Raw genomic sequence first — 13,985 nt, forward strand, 5'->3', positions numbered from 1 at the left:
CAAAATTCTAAATCCAGATTTTGAAGACTCCGGCTGAATATTTTAAAATAATTAGTATGGAAGGGATCTGTAAGTGGTCTCATGAACTCTGCCCATAGTAACATCCCTGACCTTCTCATCATAGAGAAAGCAGATGGTAAAAACTTCCTCTTCAGAGAGCCAAAGTCATTGTCATCTAAACATAGTTATACATTCTATTTAGATCCAGGATCCCCAACTTTGGCAACTTTAAGATTTGTGGACTTCAACTCCCAGAATTCCCCAGCCAGCCATTCTGAGAGTTGAAGTCCACAGGTCTTAAAGTTGTTAAGGTTGGACACTCCTGATTTAGATCTTTGCCTATCCATATGGAGAAATCTTGGTTGGAAGAGACATCAATCAATGTGTTCACATACGTGTGTTTTCCCTTATTCAACATCTCACTACAGCCAAAATTTTGTTATGAATTATTTCTGAAGGGATCTAAAGAACTAGCTTAAAAAAAATGGAAGCAGAGATAATATCTGTTGTGGCCCGCCGGCAGCCAGCAGAGCTGGCAGTATAGTTGGACAGTGAGTAGGTTAGAGAGGAATATGGGCCAGTCCTGGGGACTGGGGAAAGCTCAGACAAGGGCTCTGCATCAGAGGCAGAAAGGGAGCTAGAGAGAAGTGGGGCAGAGGAACAGCTGGAGCCTGTTCCCAATGTGTGCATGCACAGAACTGCCAGAAGACAAGAACAACTAAGAAAGCAGAGTTGACTTGGGAATAAAACCACACCTTGGAGGTGATTGGCCCCTCCCATAGGAAACAAAAGAGGAACGAATGGGGAGTGGGTTTTTGCAGGAAACAATTTGTTTGTTCTGTGACTCTGTGAGACTCTGTGCCAAGTTTTGCCTTGTACTGCGTTTGGAAACTAGTTACCTGGAAGCTTTCCAAGCGAGATAAGGTCTGTGTTGATAAATATTCCTTTGAAAAACTGTTTGGACAGGCCTTGCTGGCTGTGAATGAAAGGAATTCACAGTCATGTAAATAAAAGAGGTTTTGCCGGGACCAAGTCGCTGCTTCCTGCTTTTTAAGGGAGCCTAGGTCAGAACAATATCGACTTCCACAAAATTAGAGAGATTGTCCTTGAATCTGCCTCCTTTCTTGCAGGCGAAATTCTAATTAGAATGTTTCAGATCTCATCTACCAGGACATTTATATAAAGTCTTGCAACCCTTCATAAAATATTTACCTCAGCTATCTTTTAAAAGCCACTTGTTATAATTGTGAAATATAAAATAGCATTCTGATCCTTCCCAGTTTCAAAGCAATTAAATGGCAGGGCTAATAAAGATGAGGCTGTCAATTGTTAAGTTCTAGACCACCCTGTCAATTTGGTTGTTATCCAATTGTATTAAAGAAACTATCTCTTCCCCCTACAACTAAACTACATTAGCTAGGGATTATGGAAGCTGAAGCCCACCAGTTTGATGGAGTGTCCTCTTGGTTCTAGTTAAGGTCATAATACTAGAGACCTTTTCTTGTCAGCTTGGTTAGTATCTTCCATACAATCTGATTCATGCTTTACAACCTTGATACTAGCAGAAGATACAATGATTTATTAATTGAATGTGTTCGATTAATCAGTGTGTTATTCCATGGCTTGATAAAGATATTATTATTTAGCATTATTTCTGATCTTGCATATCTTTATTGCATCTGCTGACCCTAGTTTTATTAATTTCTCTTTTCAGGGTGGGGAAACATTTGGACGAGCAGAAAAAGGACAAAAGGTATCATTAAAATATAAGTTGAAGAACATCTTGAGGATATGGTCTAGTTTGTGTTAATTTCGTGTGTCTCCCGGTTTCATTCCAGGTGCAAATTCAAAATCCTGATTAGCACCTTCAAAACTCCACCTGGCACGGGGCCAGATATTATTAATGGACCACCACTCCCATAGGATATCTGCCAAGCCCACCAAATTGGATAGTTTGGGTGTTTTCTAGGTCCCCTCTAATAAATGATATCAACTGACACGATCTAGGGTGTGGACTTTTTCAGTAATGGTATCTGCCCTATAGAATAGCATTCCCCAGATATCCAAAAGGCCCTTACCCTCTTGGCATTTGGAATTACCTTTAAGACTTCATTGTTCCCCCAGGCATTCTCCCTTTCTCTCTCCATCCCCCATCCATCCATCCATCCATCCATCCATCCATCCACCATATACCTGCCCAACCAGCTATCTATCTATCTACTCTTCTACCCGTCTCCCTGTCCATTCATGGATTAAAATCTGCACGATGGAGAGTGCAACATCACAGTCCAAAGTCTACCTTATTTGTATGTGTGTGAGAGACACATATATGTCGTTGGAAGGAATGTCCATCTGGTTCATTTCCAAGTGGGGAGAAAGACACTGGAAACATGGAGGCTGATTGGAAAGATGGTTTATTGATGGACAGGACCACATGGGTTTGGAGTGTGAGAGGTATTTACACGCTCTCTTGGGCTTTGAACTTTTTTTTTTTTAAATTTGATTTATATGCCGCCCTTCTCCGGAGACTCAGGGCGGCTTACAATGCGTTAAGCAAAGCCTTCATACTTTTATGTATTTATACAAAGTCATCTTATTGCCCCCACAATCTGGGTCCTCATTTTACCTACCTTAGAAAGGATGGAAGGCTGAGTCAACCTTGAGCCTTGGAGAGATTTGAACCAGCAGTAATTGCAGGCAGCTGTGTTAATAACAGGGTACTTAGACCACTGTACCACTGTAACTTGAGCTTCCTGTTCCTGTACAAGAATATGTATTCTATTGGTTGCTGTCCCATGTGGACTCATGATTGTCTGAATCAAGTTTAGTTGAACCTTGGGCTGATATAATGTCCCCAGGTGATTTTGCAGTGCAGTAAACCCTGCTGCTAGATAATCCCATAATGTCCTGGAGGGTCATGTCTTAATCCCATCACCCTGGAGCTGAGGTCTTTTGTTTTGTAGATAGGCTGGCCCAGTCTTTCTCAACAGGCACCAAATATCTGCTGGGGACAGGGAGCTGAAGCTCTGAGTTTCTGTCTCCCTTAATATTTCTATTTCTCTTTTAGGGGAAATATTCTGCCTTTTTAATATTTCCTAAAATATTTCATTCTTCTAGGAGAGGGGTGGGTGCTAACTTTCTACAATGAAAAAAAAAGGAATGGAGCTTGGATCATGATGCTTCATATAAAGTCTCTTTTTTTTGTAAAAGTTTTTTATTTACTTTTCCTTTTAAAACAAACATTTCATCATTCATTAATCAGTGTGTCGTCTGAGTACAATTTTTTTTGTGTAGTAATAGTTATAGCTTACCATCAAATTCTTTATATATTGTACATCTATTCTTATTTTAATATTACAACTTAACATATCTCCTAACATAACATTTCTCTTCCTTAATTTATTTAATTTAATACTTTTTATCCATATTCATTTTCTAACCAATGATAAAATAACCCCCATATATTATAATCATCAGATTCTCCCTTTCCTTTAATTGCTAGGGTTAATCTACTCATTTCTTCACAATCTAATATTTTCTTAATCATCTTTAGGGATTTCTTCAACTTTCCAATTTTGTGCAAATACAATTCTAGCCGCAGTTATTACATGAATGATCAAACATGCATTTTCTTTACTATATTTCCCTGGTAAGATACCCAACAAGAACAATTCAGGTTTTAAATCAATATGTTGCTGCGGCATCTTCTCCAACTACATTCGAATTCTTGCCCAATATATATATATATATATATATATATATATATATATATATATATATATATATATATATATATATATATATTTTGCTTCTATATATGTCCACCACATATGATAATACGACCCCGGTGTACTTCATGTAAAGTCTTGAAAGTCACATCCTCTCCCTTCTCTGCCAGCGAGGATGTCTGTTTGTCTCTTTGTCTGTCATGTCAGGAGTAAAAAGCTGTGCCTGAAGTCCTCATGGCTTAGTTGTCTCCTAAATTCAGCACCATTTATTTGTTATTTATTTATTCGTTCAATTTATATATACCGCCCTTCTCTGGAGACTCAGGGCGGCTTACAATGCATTAAGCAATAGCCTTCATACTTTTGTATATACCTGCTTAGTAGGGCTTTTTCGCCTCCCCTGACCAGTGTTCTATTTTATACAAAGTCAGCTTATTGCCCCCACAAACTGGGTCCTCATTTTACCTACCTCGAAAGGATGGAAGGCTGAGCCAACCTTGAGCCTGGTGAGATTTGAACTTGCAGTAATTGCAGGCAGCTGGCAGCTAAGTACTACTTTAACAGCAGCAGTTTAGTCCACTGTGCCACCAGGGTCTTAATTTCCACAAATTCAGATCTCTTTTGCTCCCTATTTTTTCTACGAAGGCAAAGAACTCTTGGTACATAATTACTGCATTTTCCCCCCTTTTATTTCATCTTGCATTTTGACTCAAAGGAATGACAGGCAGAAAACCTTGAGCTTGTTGATCGGAAAGGTCGGCGGTTCGAATCCCTAGTATAGGTCTCCTGTGTGATCAGGGGGTTGGACTAAATGACCTCCAAGATCCCTTCCAACTCTGTTACTGTTACCTTCATCCTATACTACTTCACACTGTGAAAAAGACCTGTCTTTAAAGGCCTCAGAATGCCAGTGTCAGGCCTGCTGGAAGCCTGATGCGAAAGATGGCTTCCAGGCCTGACAGCCAGTTCTCTTGTCCCTTCATGACCAGATGAGAAAACTAAGATTTTTGTTTTCTTTTCTTTTCCTTTTGGAACACAGCAATTACAGGGTTTCTGTTTTATTCACTGCCCCAAAATACTGAGCATATCATTGTTTGAGATCCCGTAATTGCCTGTCTCAACAGCTGATTTCTTAGCCACCACAGGAATTTCAGGGAGAGCAGATGGGCTTACAAGTTTATTTGGCTTTTCTTGGCTTTAGAGGGGCCTGCAATATTTTATTCTGATTTTTCATCCTTCCCAGGAAAGCAAAGAATCTTTCATAGTAATGTACTGACATCTACTGGTTGCTTTGATATGGTAGAAAAATTTCCTTGCAGGATTTTTTTTCAAGCAAAAATTGGCATACAAATCTTAAGAAACTGAGAAATTTACCTTGTTAACCAACCCTGCAATTAAGTTCCTTTTCAAAAGTATCAACAGGATCCCTTGTGGATTTTAATGCTTGTATTCCTTTTACCTATTTTAAGAGAATGCTACATTTTATGCAAATATTTTCCATTCTGCTTTTTTAGGGTGAAAAGGGACCCCAAGGTTTACCTGGCTTAATGGGCGAGAGAGGAGAAAAGGTAACCATCTATAAAATAAAATAAAATAAAATAAAATAAAATAAAATAAAATAAAATAAAATAAAATAAAATAAAATAAAATAAAATAAAAGAAATGAAATGAAATGAAATGAAATGAAATGAAATGAAATGAAATAATGAAATGAAATGAAATGAAATGAAATAATGAAATGAAATAATTAAAATAAAATTTCCGGGGCATAAAAATGAATACCGAGAGTGATTGTAACAGCTGTGATTTTATATGACTTTTTCTGCAGTTCAATCAAATGCAAAAAAAATTGAACATTGAACAAGTATGACATAATAGAACATTCAATAGAAATTGAAAACTTAATTCATAATCTTGGTGGTCAGCTGCTTGAATCATAATAACATGTTCAATAAATTTTCAGATCTGGATAAGCAATAGTAATAACACTTAGACTGATATACAACTTCATAGTTGTTTACAGCACTCTCTAAGCAGTTTACAAAGTCAGCATATTGCCCCCAATTTGGTTGGGGCAGTATACTATCTACGTATTTGGATATTCTGAAGCTTAAATATAAAGTCTTCCATTTCCCACTTCATTAATTTATTGGATCTGATTTAATATTTGTTCATTGAAACGTTTTGGCCCAAGATAGCTTGAAAAGAAAAAGGAGGAAAAGATATATGAAGTGCTATGGAACTAGTTCTAAAAAAACTACTACTTGAGTGCTAAAATATTTCTTGGCTGTTATCATTACAGAACATTAGAGATTTTTACTGGGCTTTTTAAGCATCTCAGGAACACAGAGATTATAATCTAATTGCCTTTTTAATATTTTATTTCTCTTAGTCAGGGGAAGTGTGGAGAAAGGAAAAGAGAAGAAAATTGAACAAATCCGATGGCATTTTTAAGGGTACTGAGACATGAGCAATCGTTTATCTTGACTTGCTCATGGTTTAGATAAGAGGGAAGTGGCTTTCTACCAGTTTATCATAAACATCAGCTCTCTTGCATTTGCTGAACCTAGAAATCCTTCAAGCACTGTTCTCACATAATCTCTTTAGTGAGTTTTAGTTAGAAAAAAGAGAGGGGATTAGAGACATGATAGCAGTGTTCCAATATCTCAAGGGCTGCCCCAAAGAAGAGAGAGTCAAGCTATTCTCCAGAGTACCTGAGGGCAGGACAAGAGGCAATTGTTGGAAACTAATCAAGGAGAGAAGCAATTTAGAACTTAGGAGAAATTTCCTGACAGTTAGAACAATTAATCAGTGGAACAACTTGCCTTCAGAAGTTGTGGGTGCTCCATCACTGGAAGCTTTTAAGAAGAGACAGGACAGCCACTTATCTGGATAATATAGGATCTCCTGCTTGAGCAGGGGGTTGATCTAGATGACCTCTAAGGTCCCTTCCAACTCTATTATTCTATCCCCAAAACTGGAAGGGCAAGCTACCCAGTTGAGTAATGAAATGTCTGCAAACATTGTTTGCAAATGTCTGCAAACAACCAAGCGTCAGAGAGCATGAAGAATTTCAAAGTACATTCAAGTGGATTTTGAAAAAAAAAAAAACACTGTATGCCCATGTATTAGTAGATCTCTTCATTTAGAAAGAAATTTCAATTAGTTATTTATAAACTAGTCCTGGAACCCTTTTGAGTTTGGAAATGGACATTACTGTACATTACTCCAACAGCACATATCAAATAATTAATTCACTGCTTAATCCCTGTCTTTTGGAATGGATTATATAGCACCTTTGAGATCACAAATTGATAATTATAATAATTATAAATATTATAAAATTATATTATAATAAAAGTATAAAATATTAATAATAAATTAATGTGGCTCAAGGTGAGAGTGCCTAGATTTGTCTCCTTTATTATTCAGGTTTTCCTGTTTTTAGCCAATGCTGTTTTTAAATATGATTATGATTTCCCATTCATTTTGCTGTTGTAATCTGTATTCTTTTAGGGTTCCATTGGTACGGCTGGCATCCCAGGGAGTGATGGAGCCAAAGGAGAAACTGTAAGCTTTTTTTCTCCTCTCTTTTTAATCCTCTTTCTCTTGTAGCGTAAACCAGGTGTTTGGAGCAATCTTCATTGAAAGGAACACATCCAGGGGATTAATGTTGTGATTCCAAATGTAAGAAAACAAAACAAAATAAAACAAAAAGCAGGTTATTAACCTCAACAATCCTATCTTTGGGCCAAGGGAGAAAACAGACTTCTTATAGATGATCTGTTCTGTGAAGCTCCGAGGAGGAATTTCAGTTGTCATCCATTAAAATGCTAGACATATCACAGGAGAAGTTGAGCAAAACAGTTCAACAAAAAACAGCAATTTATTTCTCTGCAAAACAAAACTTTGCCAGCTGAAATCTGATGAGTGGAAACAAAGGAATTCTGGTGGGATCTGAAAACAATAATTATCCACTTCTATGTCTACAAGTGTGCAAGCAATCTTCTTCAGCAGTAGTACTTTTTTTAAGGTAAATGTTCCCCCTGTCCAGTACGGTCCAATTCTAGGACACTATCTCTGTTTCTTAGCCGAGGGAGCCAGCATTGTCTGAAAACGCTTCCATGGTCATGTGGTCAGCATGACTATATGCCAAGAGGCATGGACCACTGTTATCTTCCTACCGAAGTGGTACCTATTTATATACTCACATTTGCATGCTTTAGAACTGATAGGTTGGCAGCAGCTGGGGCAAGTAACGGGAGCTCATACCGCATGATGGTAGGGTCTCAAATTGCCAACCTTCCAGTCTACAATAGCAATAGCAATAGCACTTAGATGTATATACTGCTTCATAGTGCTTTTATGGCCCTCTCTAAGCTGTTTACAGAGTCAGCATATTGCCCCCAGTAATCTGGCTCCTCATTTTACTTACCTCAGAAGGATGGAAGACTGAGTCAACCTTGAGCCTGGTGAGATTTGAACTGCCAAACTGCAGCTAGCAGTCAGCTGTAGTAGCCTGCAATACTGCACTCTAACCACTGTGCCACCTCGGCTCTTATAAACACAGCATCATAGCAATAGTACTTAATCTTATATACTGCTTCATAGTGCTTTTCAGCCCTCTCTAAGCAATTTACAGAGCCATGCTATTGCCCTCAACAATCTGGGTCCTCATTTTACCCACCTCGGAAGGATGGAAGGTTGAGTCACGCTTGAGCCAGTCAGAAACGAACTGCTGGCAGTCAGCAGAATTAGCCTGCAATACTACATTCTAACCACTGTACCACCATAGCTCTTAATCACTAAGGTACCAAATAAATTTGGATTATTGAAGTCAGTGTATCCTCTTTCCCTGAGATGTAGACTTCCATATTCCAAGATATGACCTGATGTAATGGTATGTGAGAACAGGATGAAGACCGACAAATTTATAATAAAAGATATTAAGAAGGATTGATTTTTAAAGTACATACCTTGAAATCATATTTTACCATTGACACTTCGATTAAACCATAACTTTAAAGTTTGCAAAACAGGACTTAGCAACCAGAAGATCTTAAAAAAATGCACATCCTTGTTTGATGTGAGGAGATCATTTTTTTCTAGACATCTAGGGTGAGAGAAGATGTTTTTGAAGACATCTTCTTCAAAACGTCTTTCTTTGAAGACGTTTTGCTTCTCAGAACTGAAGAGGCTTCTTGGACCTTTGGGACAACCATACCTGGATGACTGAGAATCTCCATAGACAAAACTAGTGAAGTTCTCTCTTCCAGAAAACTTGGAGTAATTGTGTGAAAACTTTGCATTTCTCTCAAAATAAGCATTACTTTTGGTTTCATACATAAACCAGTTTATGAGTTTTCTGTATACTGTGGTTCCTAAAGTGTCCACAGCAAGTCTTTGCAATGAATATTATTTTGCCTTCTCTTTTAGGGAGAACCTGGTCTTCCTGGAGCAACTGGCCTTCCTGGACCAACTGGCCCAAAGGTATATGAATATATTTAAACAATGGAAGAGTGAGATTAACAGGACCTTCAGGAAAGTTTTAGTTGTTTGGGATATAATATTGAAGGTGGTTTCCAGCTTAAATATGTCAGATGCACCCAGTGCCTGGTCAGGAGAGACTCCTACCATGTTTTCCCGAAAATAAAACCCAACCGGAAAATAAGTCCTAGCATGACTTTTCAGGATGCTCGTGATATAAGCCCTACCCCCCAAAATAAGCTCCAGTTAAGATTAATTAACATTAATACAACTGAACATGTCCAGAAATATTTCACAAGAAGAATCCCCCACTCCCCTGCTCGCAATAAAATACCTTATGCCACCAGACTTGAAATTTTGAACTTAGAAAACTTAGAACTACGCCGCCTTCGGTCTGACCTAAGCGTAGCTCATAAAATTATCTGCTACAATGTCCTACCTGTCAGTGACTACTTCAGCTTCCACCACAACAATACACGAACACACAATAAATACAAACTTAAAATGAACCGCTCCAAACTCGATTGTAGAAAATATGACTTCAGCAACAGAGTGGTCAATGCCTGGAATGCACTACCTGACTCTGTGGTTTCATCCCAAAACCCCCAAAACTTTAACCTTAAACTGTCTACTGTTCACCTCACCCTATTCCTAAGAGGTCTGTAAGGGGCGTGCATAAGAGCATCAGCGTGCCTTCCATCCCTGTCCTAATATTTCTTATATTTGTATCTATTTTATGTATTCAATTCATGCTTATACTTATATATATTATCTAATACATTCTTTATACATGTGTGTGTGTATATATATATATATATATATATATATATATATATATATATATATGCAAAAAATTAAAATCTCGGGTGTTTTTCCGCGTCATTATAAATAAGTTGGTTAAAATATTTAAAATCCTGGTTAAAATCCCAGCTTAAAATCCTTTAACCAGGATTTTAAATATTTTAACCAACTTATTTATAATGACGCGGGAAAACACCCGAGATTTTAATTTTTTGCATATGCACTCGCGAAAACTTAAGAAGACATATATATATATATATATATGTATGTATGTATATATAATGTCAGCCAGATGCGTGCATTTAGTACCATATTTCACCCAAAATAAGACCTAACCAGAAAATAAGCCCTAATGCATCTTTTGGAGCAAAAACTAATACAAGACCCAGTCTTAATTTTGGGGAAACATGGTAATTCCTTACATAGCAGTTTGTCTAAAATCTGATTCACTGGAAAATGTAGTATCTTTGATCATATATTGAATGCAAAGAACATGTATAGCAGCCTAATGAAATATGGGGGGATTTTATAAAAACAGTGTTGGTGGAAGGCAAAGGGAATAAACCTACTCAAGAATATACATTATGTTGTTTTGGGGAGGATAAGGGCACAATTGGAATATATTGCATATTTTTTAATTGTTATGGAAGAAGAAACATAAGGGGAAAAATGGTCTCTGGGAGGGAGGAAGTGCATTGTAATATTTGTATTTTTTTTCCTTTTTTAAATTTAGATTTATATGTTTGTATTATTTGTATTCAAAATAAAAAAAAATATTACAAAAAAATAAGATAGTCCCTTTTTCCCATTAACTTTTTTATTATTTTTCCAAATAGCTGCAAGGTAATATTTATTCACTCTAATAAAGTAATACTACTGCATTACAAAGGTGTCAGCATATTTTCCCCTTATTCCCTTACTTCCTTACTCAGCTTTTATACTAATGTGATGGCTCATTTATCAATGTGCCAATACTTGACTCTACTGAGAATGTTGTGTTTGATTTCTAAAATATCGTAATAGCTTGTTTGGCTGAAAAACGTGTTTGAGTCATTGAAGATTAATAGCCATACTAATTTTGTTTGTAATCTCCTTTGTATTTAAGTTTCTGGAGGTTTTTGGTTTTTTTACAGTTTCAGCAAAATATACTCCGGCATCTGTATTAATGTTTTTGCAACCTAAATAAGTCAATACAAACTCATACTGCTTCTTATTAAGTTTTGACTCAGGGAGTTGTAGACCACTTATCATGATCTCCAGACCAAGCCACATTTTCAGTTTGTTCTCTAGCATGGAAAATGTAAGATATGGAAATTAATTTATCTTAAAGGGCAAGTAATTTGGAAATTCTTAGTGAAAAAAATAACACAAATGAGCAATAGAAAAATTTGGGAACAATGATATGTAAACAATTTTCCATGCCACCCTTTCCATCCTTCATATCTTAACTACTTTGAATTTACTAAGTTTATATCTTCCACATTCTTTCCTTCTATATAAATGACCACGGAAATTATTGTTCCTGGTCAATATGTATAAGACTGAAATCCTAGTGATCTCATGGATATATCATCTGGTGGATATTGCTATTGTCAAAGCAGGGGTGAAATTAAAAAAATTCCCCTACCGGTTCTGTGGGCTGACTTGTTGGGGAGAGGTCATGTGACTGGGTGGGCGTGGCCAACTTGACATCACTCACATCGAGGGGCTTCTCACCGGCCCCTCCTCTCCCAGCCACTCCTTGTCGCGAATGGCAGGAAAATGGCCTACCATCCTTCCCTCAGTCTGTGCTGAGATTGAGGAATGGATGACAGGCAGTAAAATCCCCTTCCCTATTTTCCTGCCTTTCACAAAAATGGCTCCATTCCAGCTGCTCCCCCTCTATCCCTCTCCCCCCTGGAGACTACCTTAAAAGGGACAGGCTGCAGCAGCTCCGTTGTGAATGGAGGGAGAAAAGTTAGCATTCTCTCTACTGCATTTAACATTAAATTCTATGGCAGAGAGAATGCTAACTTTTCTCCCTCCATTCAGAATGGAGCTGCTGCTCCCTTTATGGTTCCCTCCTGGCCCCCTCTCTCCTGGGGACTACCTTAAAGGGACAGGCTGCAGCAGCTCCGTTCTGAATGGAGGGAGAAAAGTTAGCATTCTCTCTGCTGCATTTAACATTAAATTCTGTGGAATATCGAGTGGCCGGAAGAGGTGAGCAGTAACCGGCCGGGTGTGGGTGGGGCCAAGGAGGGGTAATTACTACCGATTCAGTGAACTGATGCCCATAATCCCTAGCGGTTCACCCAAACCGGTCCAAACCGGTAGGATTTCACCCCTGTTACTATTGTTTTCTTCCAGGATATCTGTCAGGGTTCCAAGTAACACACCCAACGGAATCAAAACTCCAAGGCAAGCATATTCCTCAAAGCATAGATTTATTAGGCATGTCATGTTGGCACGTCTGGGGAAACCCAACTCTAAACCCCCCTTGGGTTCCCCCCCCCATTAAAAGTAAAGTTTTCTTTCCCCCGCCCATGCAATCCATCACATGATCCAATCAGGTCATAGTCCAAGGGTCAGTTGGTCTCAGATCCCACCTCCTTGCACCTGGTGGGAAAGTCCTTGGTTCTCAGAGGAAAGAATTTTATTTTGGCTACAATCCCCCAGCTATCTCTACCTCCCCCCTCCTTTTCCCATAGCTCGACACATCTCCGCTGTGGCAACCCTGAAAGTGCCAGGGGGAAAATGGCTTCAGGACTCACAATCCCTGAGACATCCCTCTGGATGTATCTCTGGATTTGGGCAACAAATAAGTTTGAATGAATGAGTGAATGAATGAATGAATGAATGAATGAATGAATGAGTACATACATCACATACATATATAAATACATACTATTTTTTTATTTCTCAGTCTTAGTTCTTAGTTCTTAGATTATCTGAAGCTTGTGATTTCAGAGAAGATCAGCCAAGAGCTTTCTTTTAGTTGAGCCAAACACATGCAACCCCTCCTTTCTTTCTTTTCTTTCTTTCTTTTATTAGATTTATATACCGCCCTACTCCCGAAGAACTCAGGGCGGTGAACAGGCACAAAATAAAATACATAAATACAAAAGTTAAAAGATATAATTAAAACCAGATTAAATAATTTAGCCCAAGACAATTAAAAAATCCTAATAATTTAAAACAAATTAAAATTTCGATTTAAAAGAATTTTAAAACAGGGGAGAAAATTAGGCCAGGCCGGCTTGATGGAATAGAAGAATCTTAAGAGCATGGTGGAAAGTGCATTTTCCGCCTCCTGAATTTGTTGTCGGTTTAATCCAGTTAATCCATAAGCACATTGTGTGACATGCATATGATGGGAAATGATGGCTTTATCCAGTGATGGAATATGTAGCTGATCATCATCTGGTGCAACATATGGACAATATCATGATGTTTCATCTTTATATCAATTTACCCAGAATTGCTTCATCACAAGCACAAAAATATACTGGTGATTAGCCACCTGGCTTTAACACTCAAGTAATTTGCTTTTCAGGAAAGCTAACAAGATGTTTACAATACTGTCGAATTAACCTGTTAAAGAGGATTTACATTTGTTTATGTAAATAATCTACCGTAAATGTTGATTATCTTCTCAGATGTTGTTTTCCTTTCATTTTTGCCCAGGGAGAAGAAGGGGGTTCAGGTCCCCCAGGACGTCAAGGTTATGTTGGAGCACCTGTAAGTTAGGATTTGTTGTCATTGTTAATTTAATATTCTAAATCAGGGGTACTCAAACTTGGCAGGTTTAAGACTTGTGGACTTCCACTCCCAGAATTCTCCAGCCAGCTATGCTATGGAGAATTCTGGGAGTTGAAGTCCATAAGTCTTAAACCTGCCAAGTTTGAGGACCTCTGCTCTAAATGAATGCAGTATACTTTTTTAAAATTCAATTGTCTGGCAAGAAGATACATGATTCTCAAACCAGAATCA

General features: G+C 37.9%; 1 protein-coding gene across 1 annotated transcript in view; it reads left to right on the forward strand.

The window, feature by feature from the left end:
- COL22A1 (collagen type XXII alpha 1 chain) overlaps positions 1–13,985 on the forward strand; it is a 196,051-nt gene that overhangs the window by 57,502 nt on the left and 124,564 nt on the right. The window contains 5 exon segments of the mRNA XM_070940313.1: positions 1,715–1,753; positions 5,243–5,296; positions 7,245–7,298; positions 9,165–9,218; positions 13,680–13,733. Coding sequence (XP_070796414.1) covers positions 1,715–1,753; positions 5,243–5,296; positions 7,245–7,298; positions 9,165–9,218; positions 13,680–13,733 — 255 coding nt within the window.

Source organism: Pituophis catenifer, unplaced genomic scaffold (assembly GCF_029215685.1).
Source record: "Pituophis catenifer annectens isolate HBS135680 unplaced genomic scaffold, rPitCat1.0.hap2 SCAF_3, whole genome shotgun sequence".
NCBI classification, from domain to species: domain Eukaryota; kingdom Metazoa; phylum Chordata; class Lepidosauria; order Squamata; family Colubridae; genus Pituophis; species Pituophis catenifer.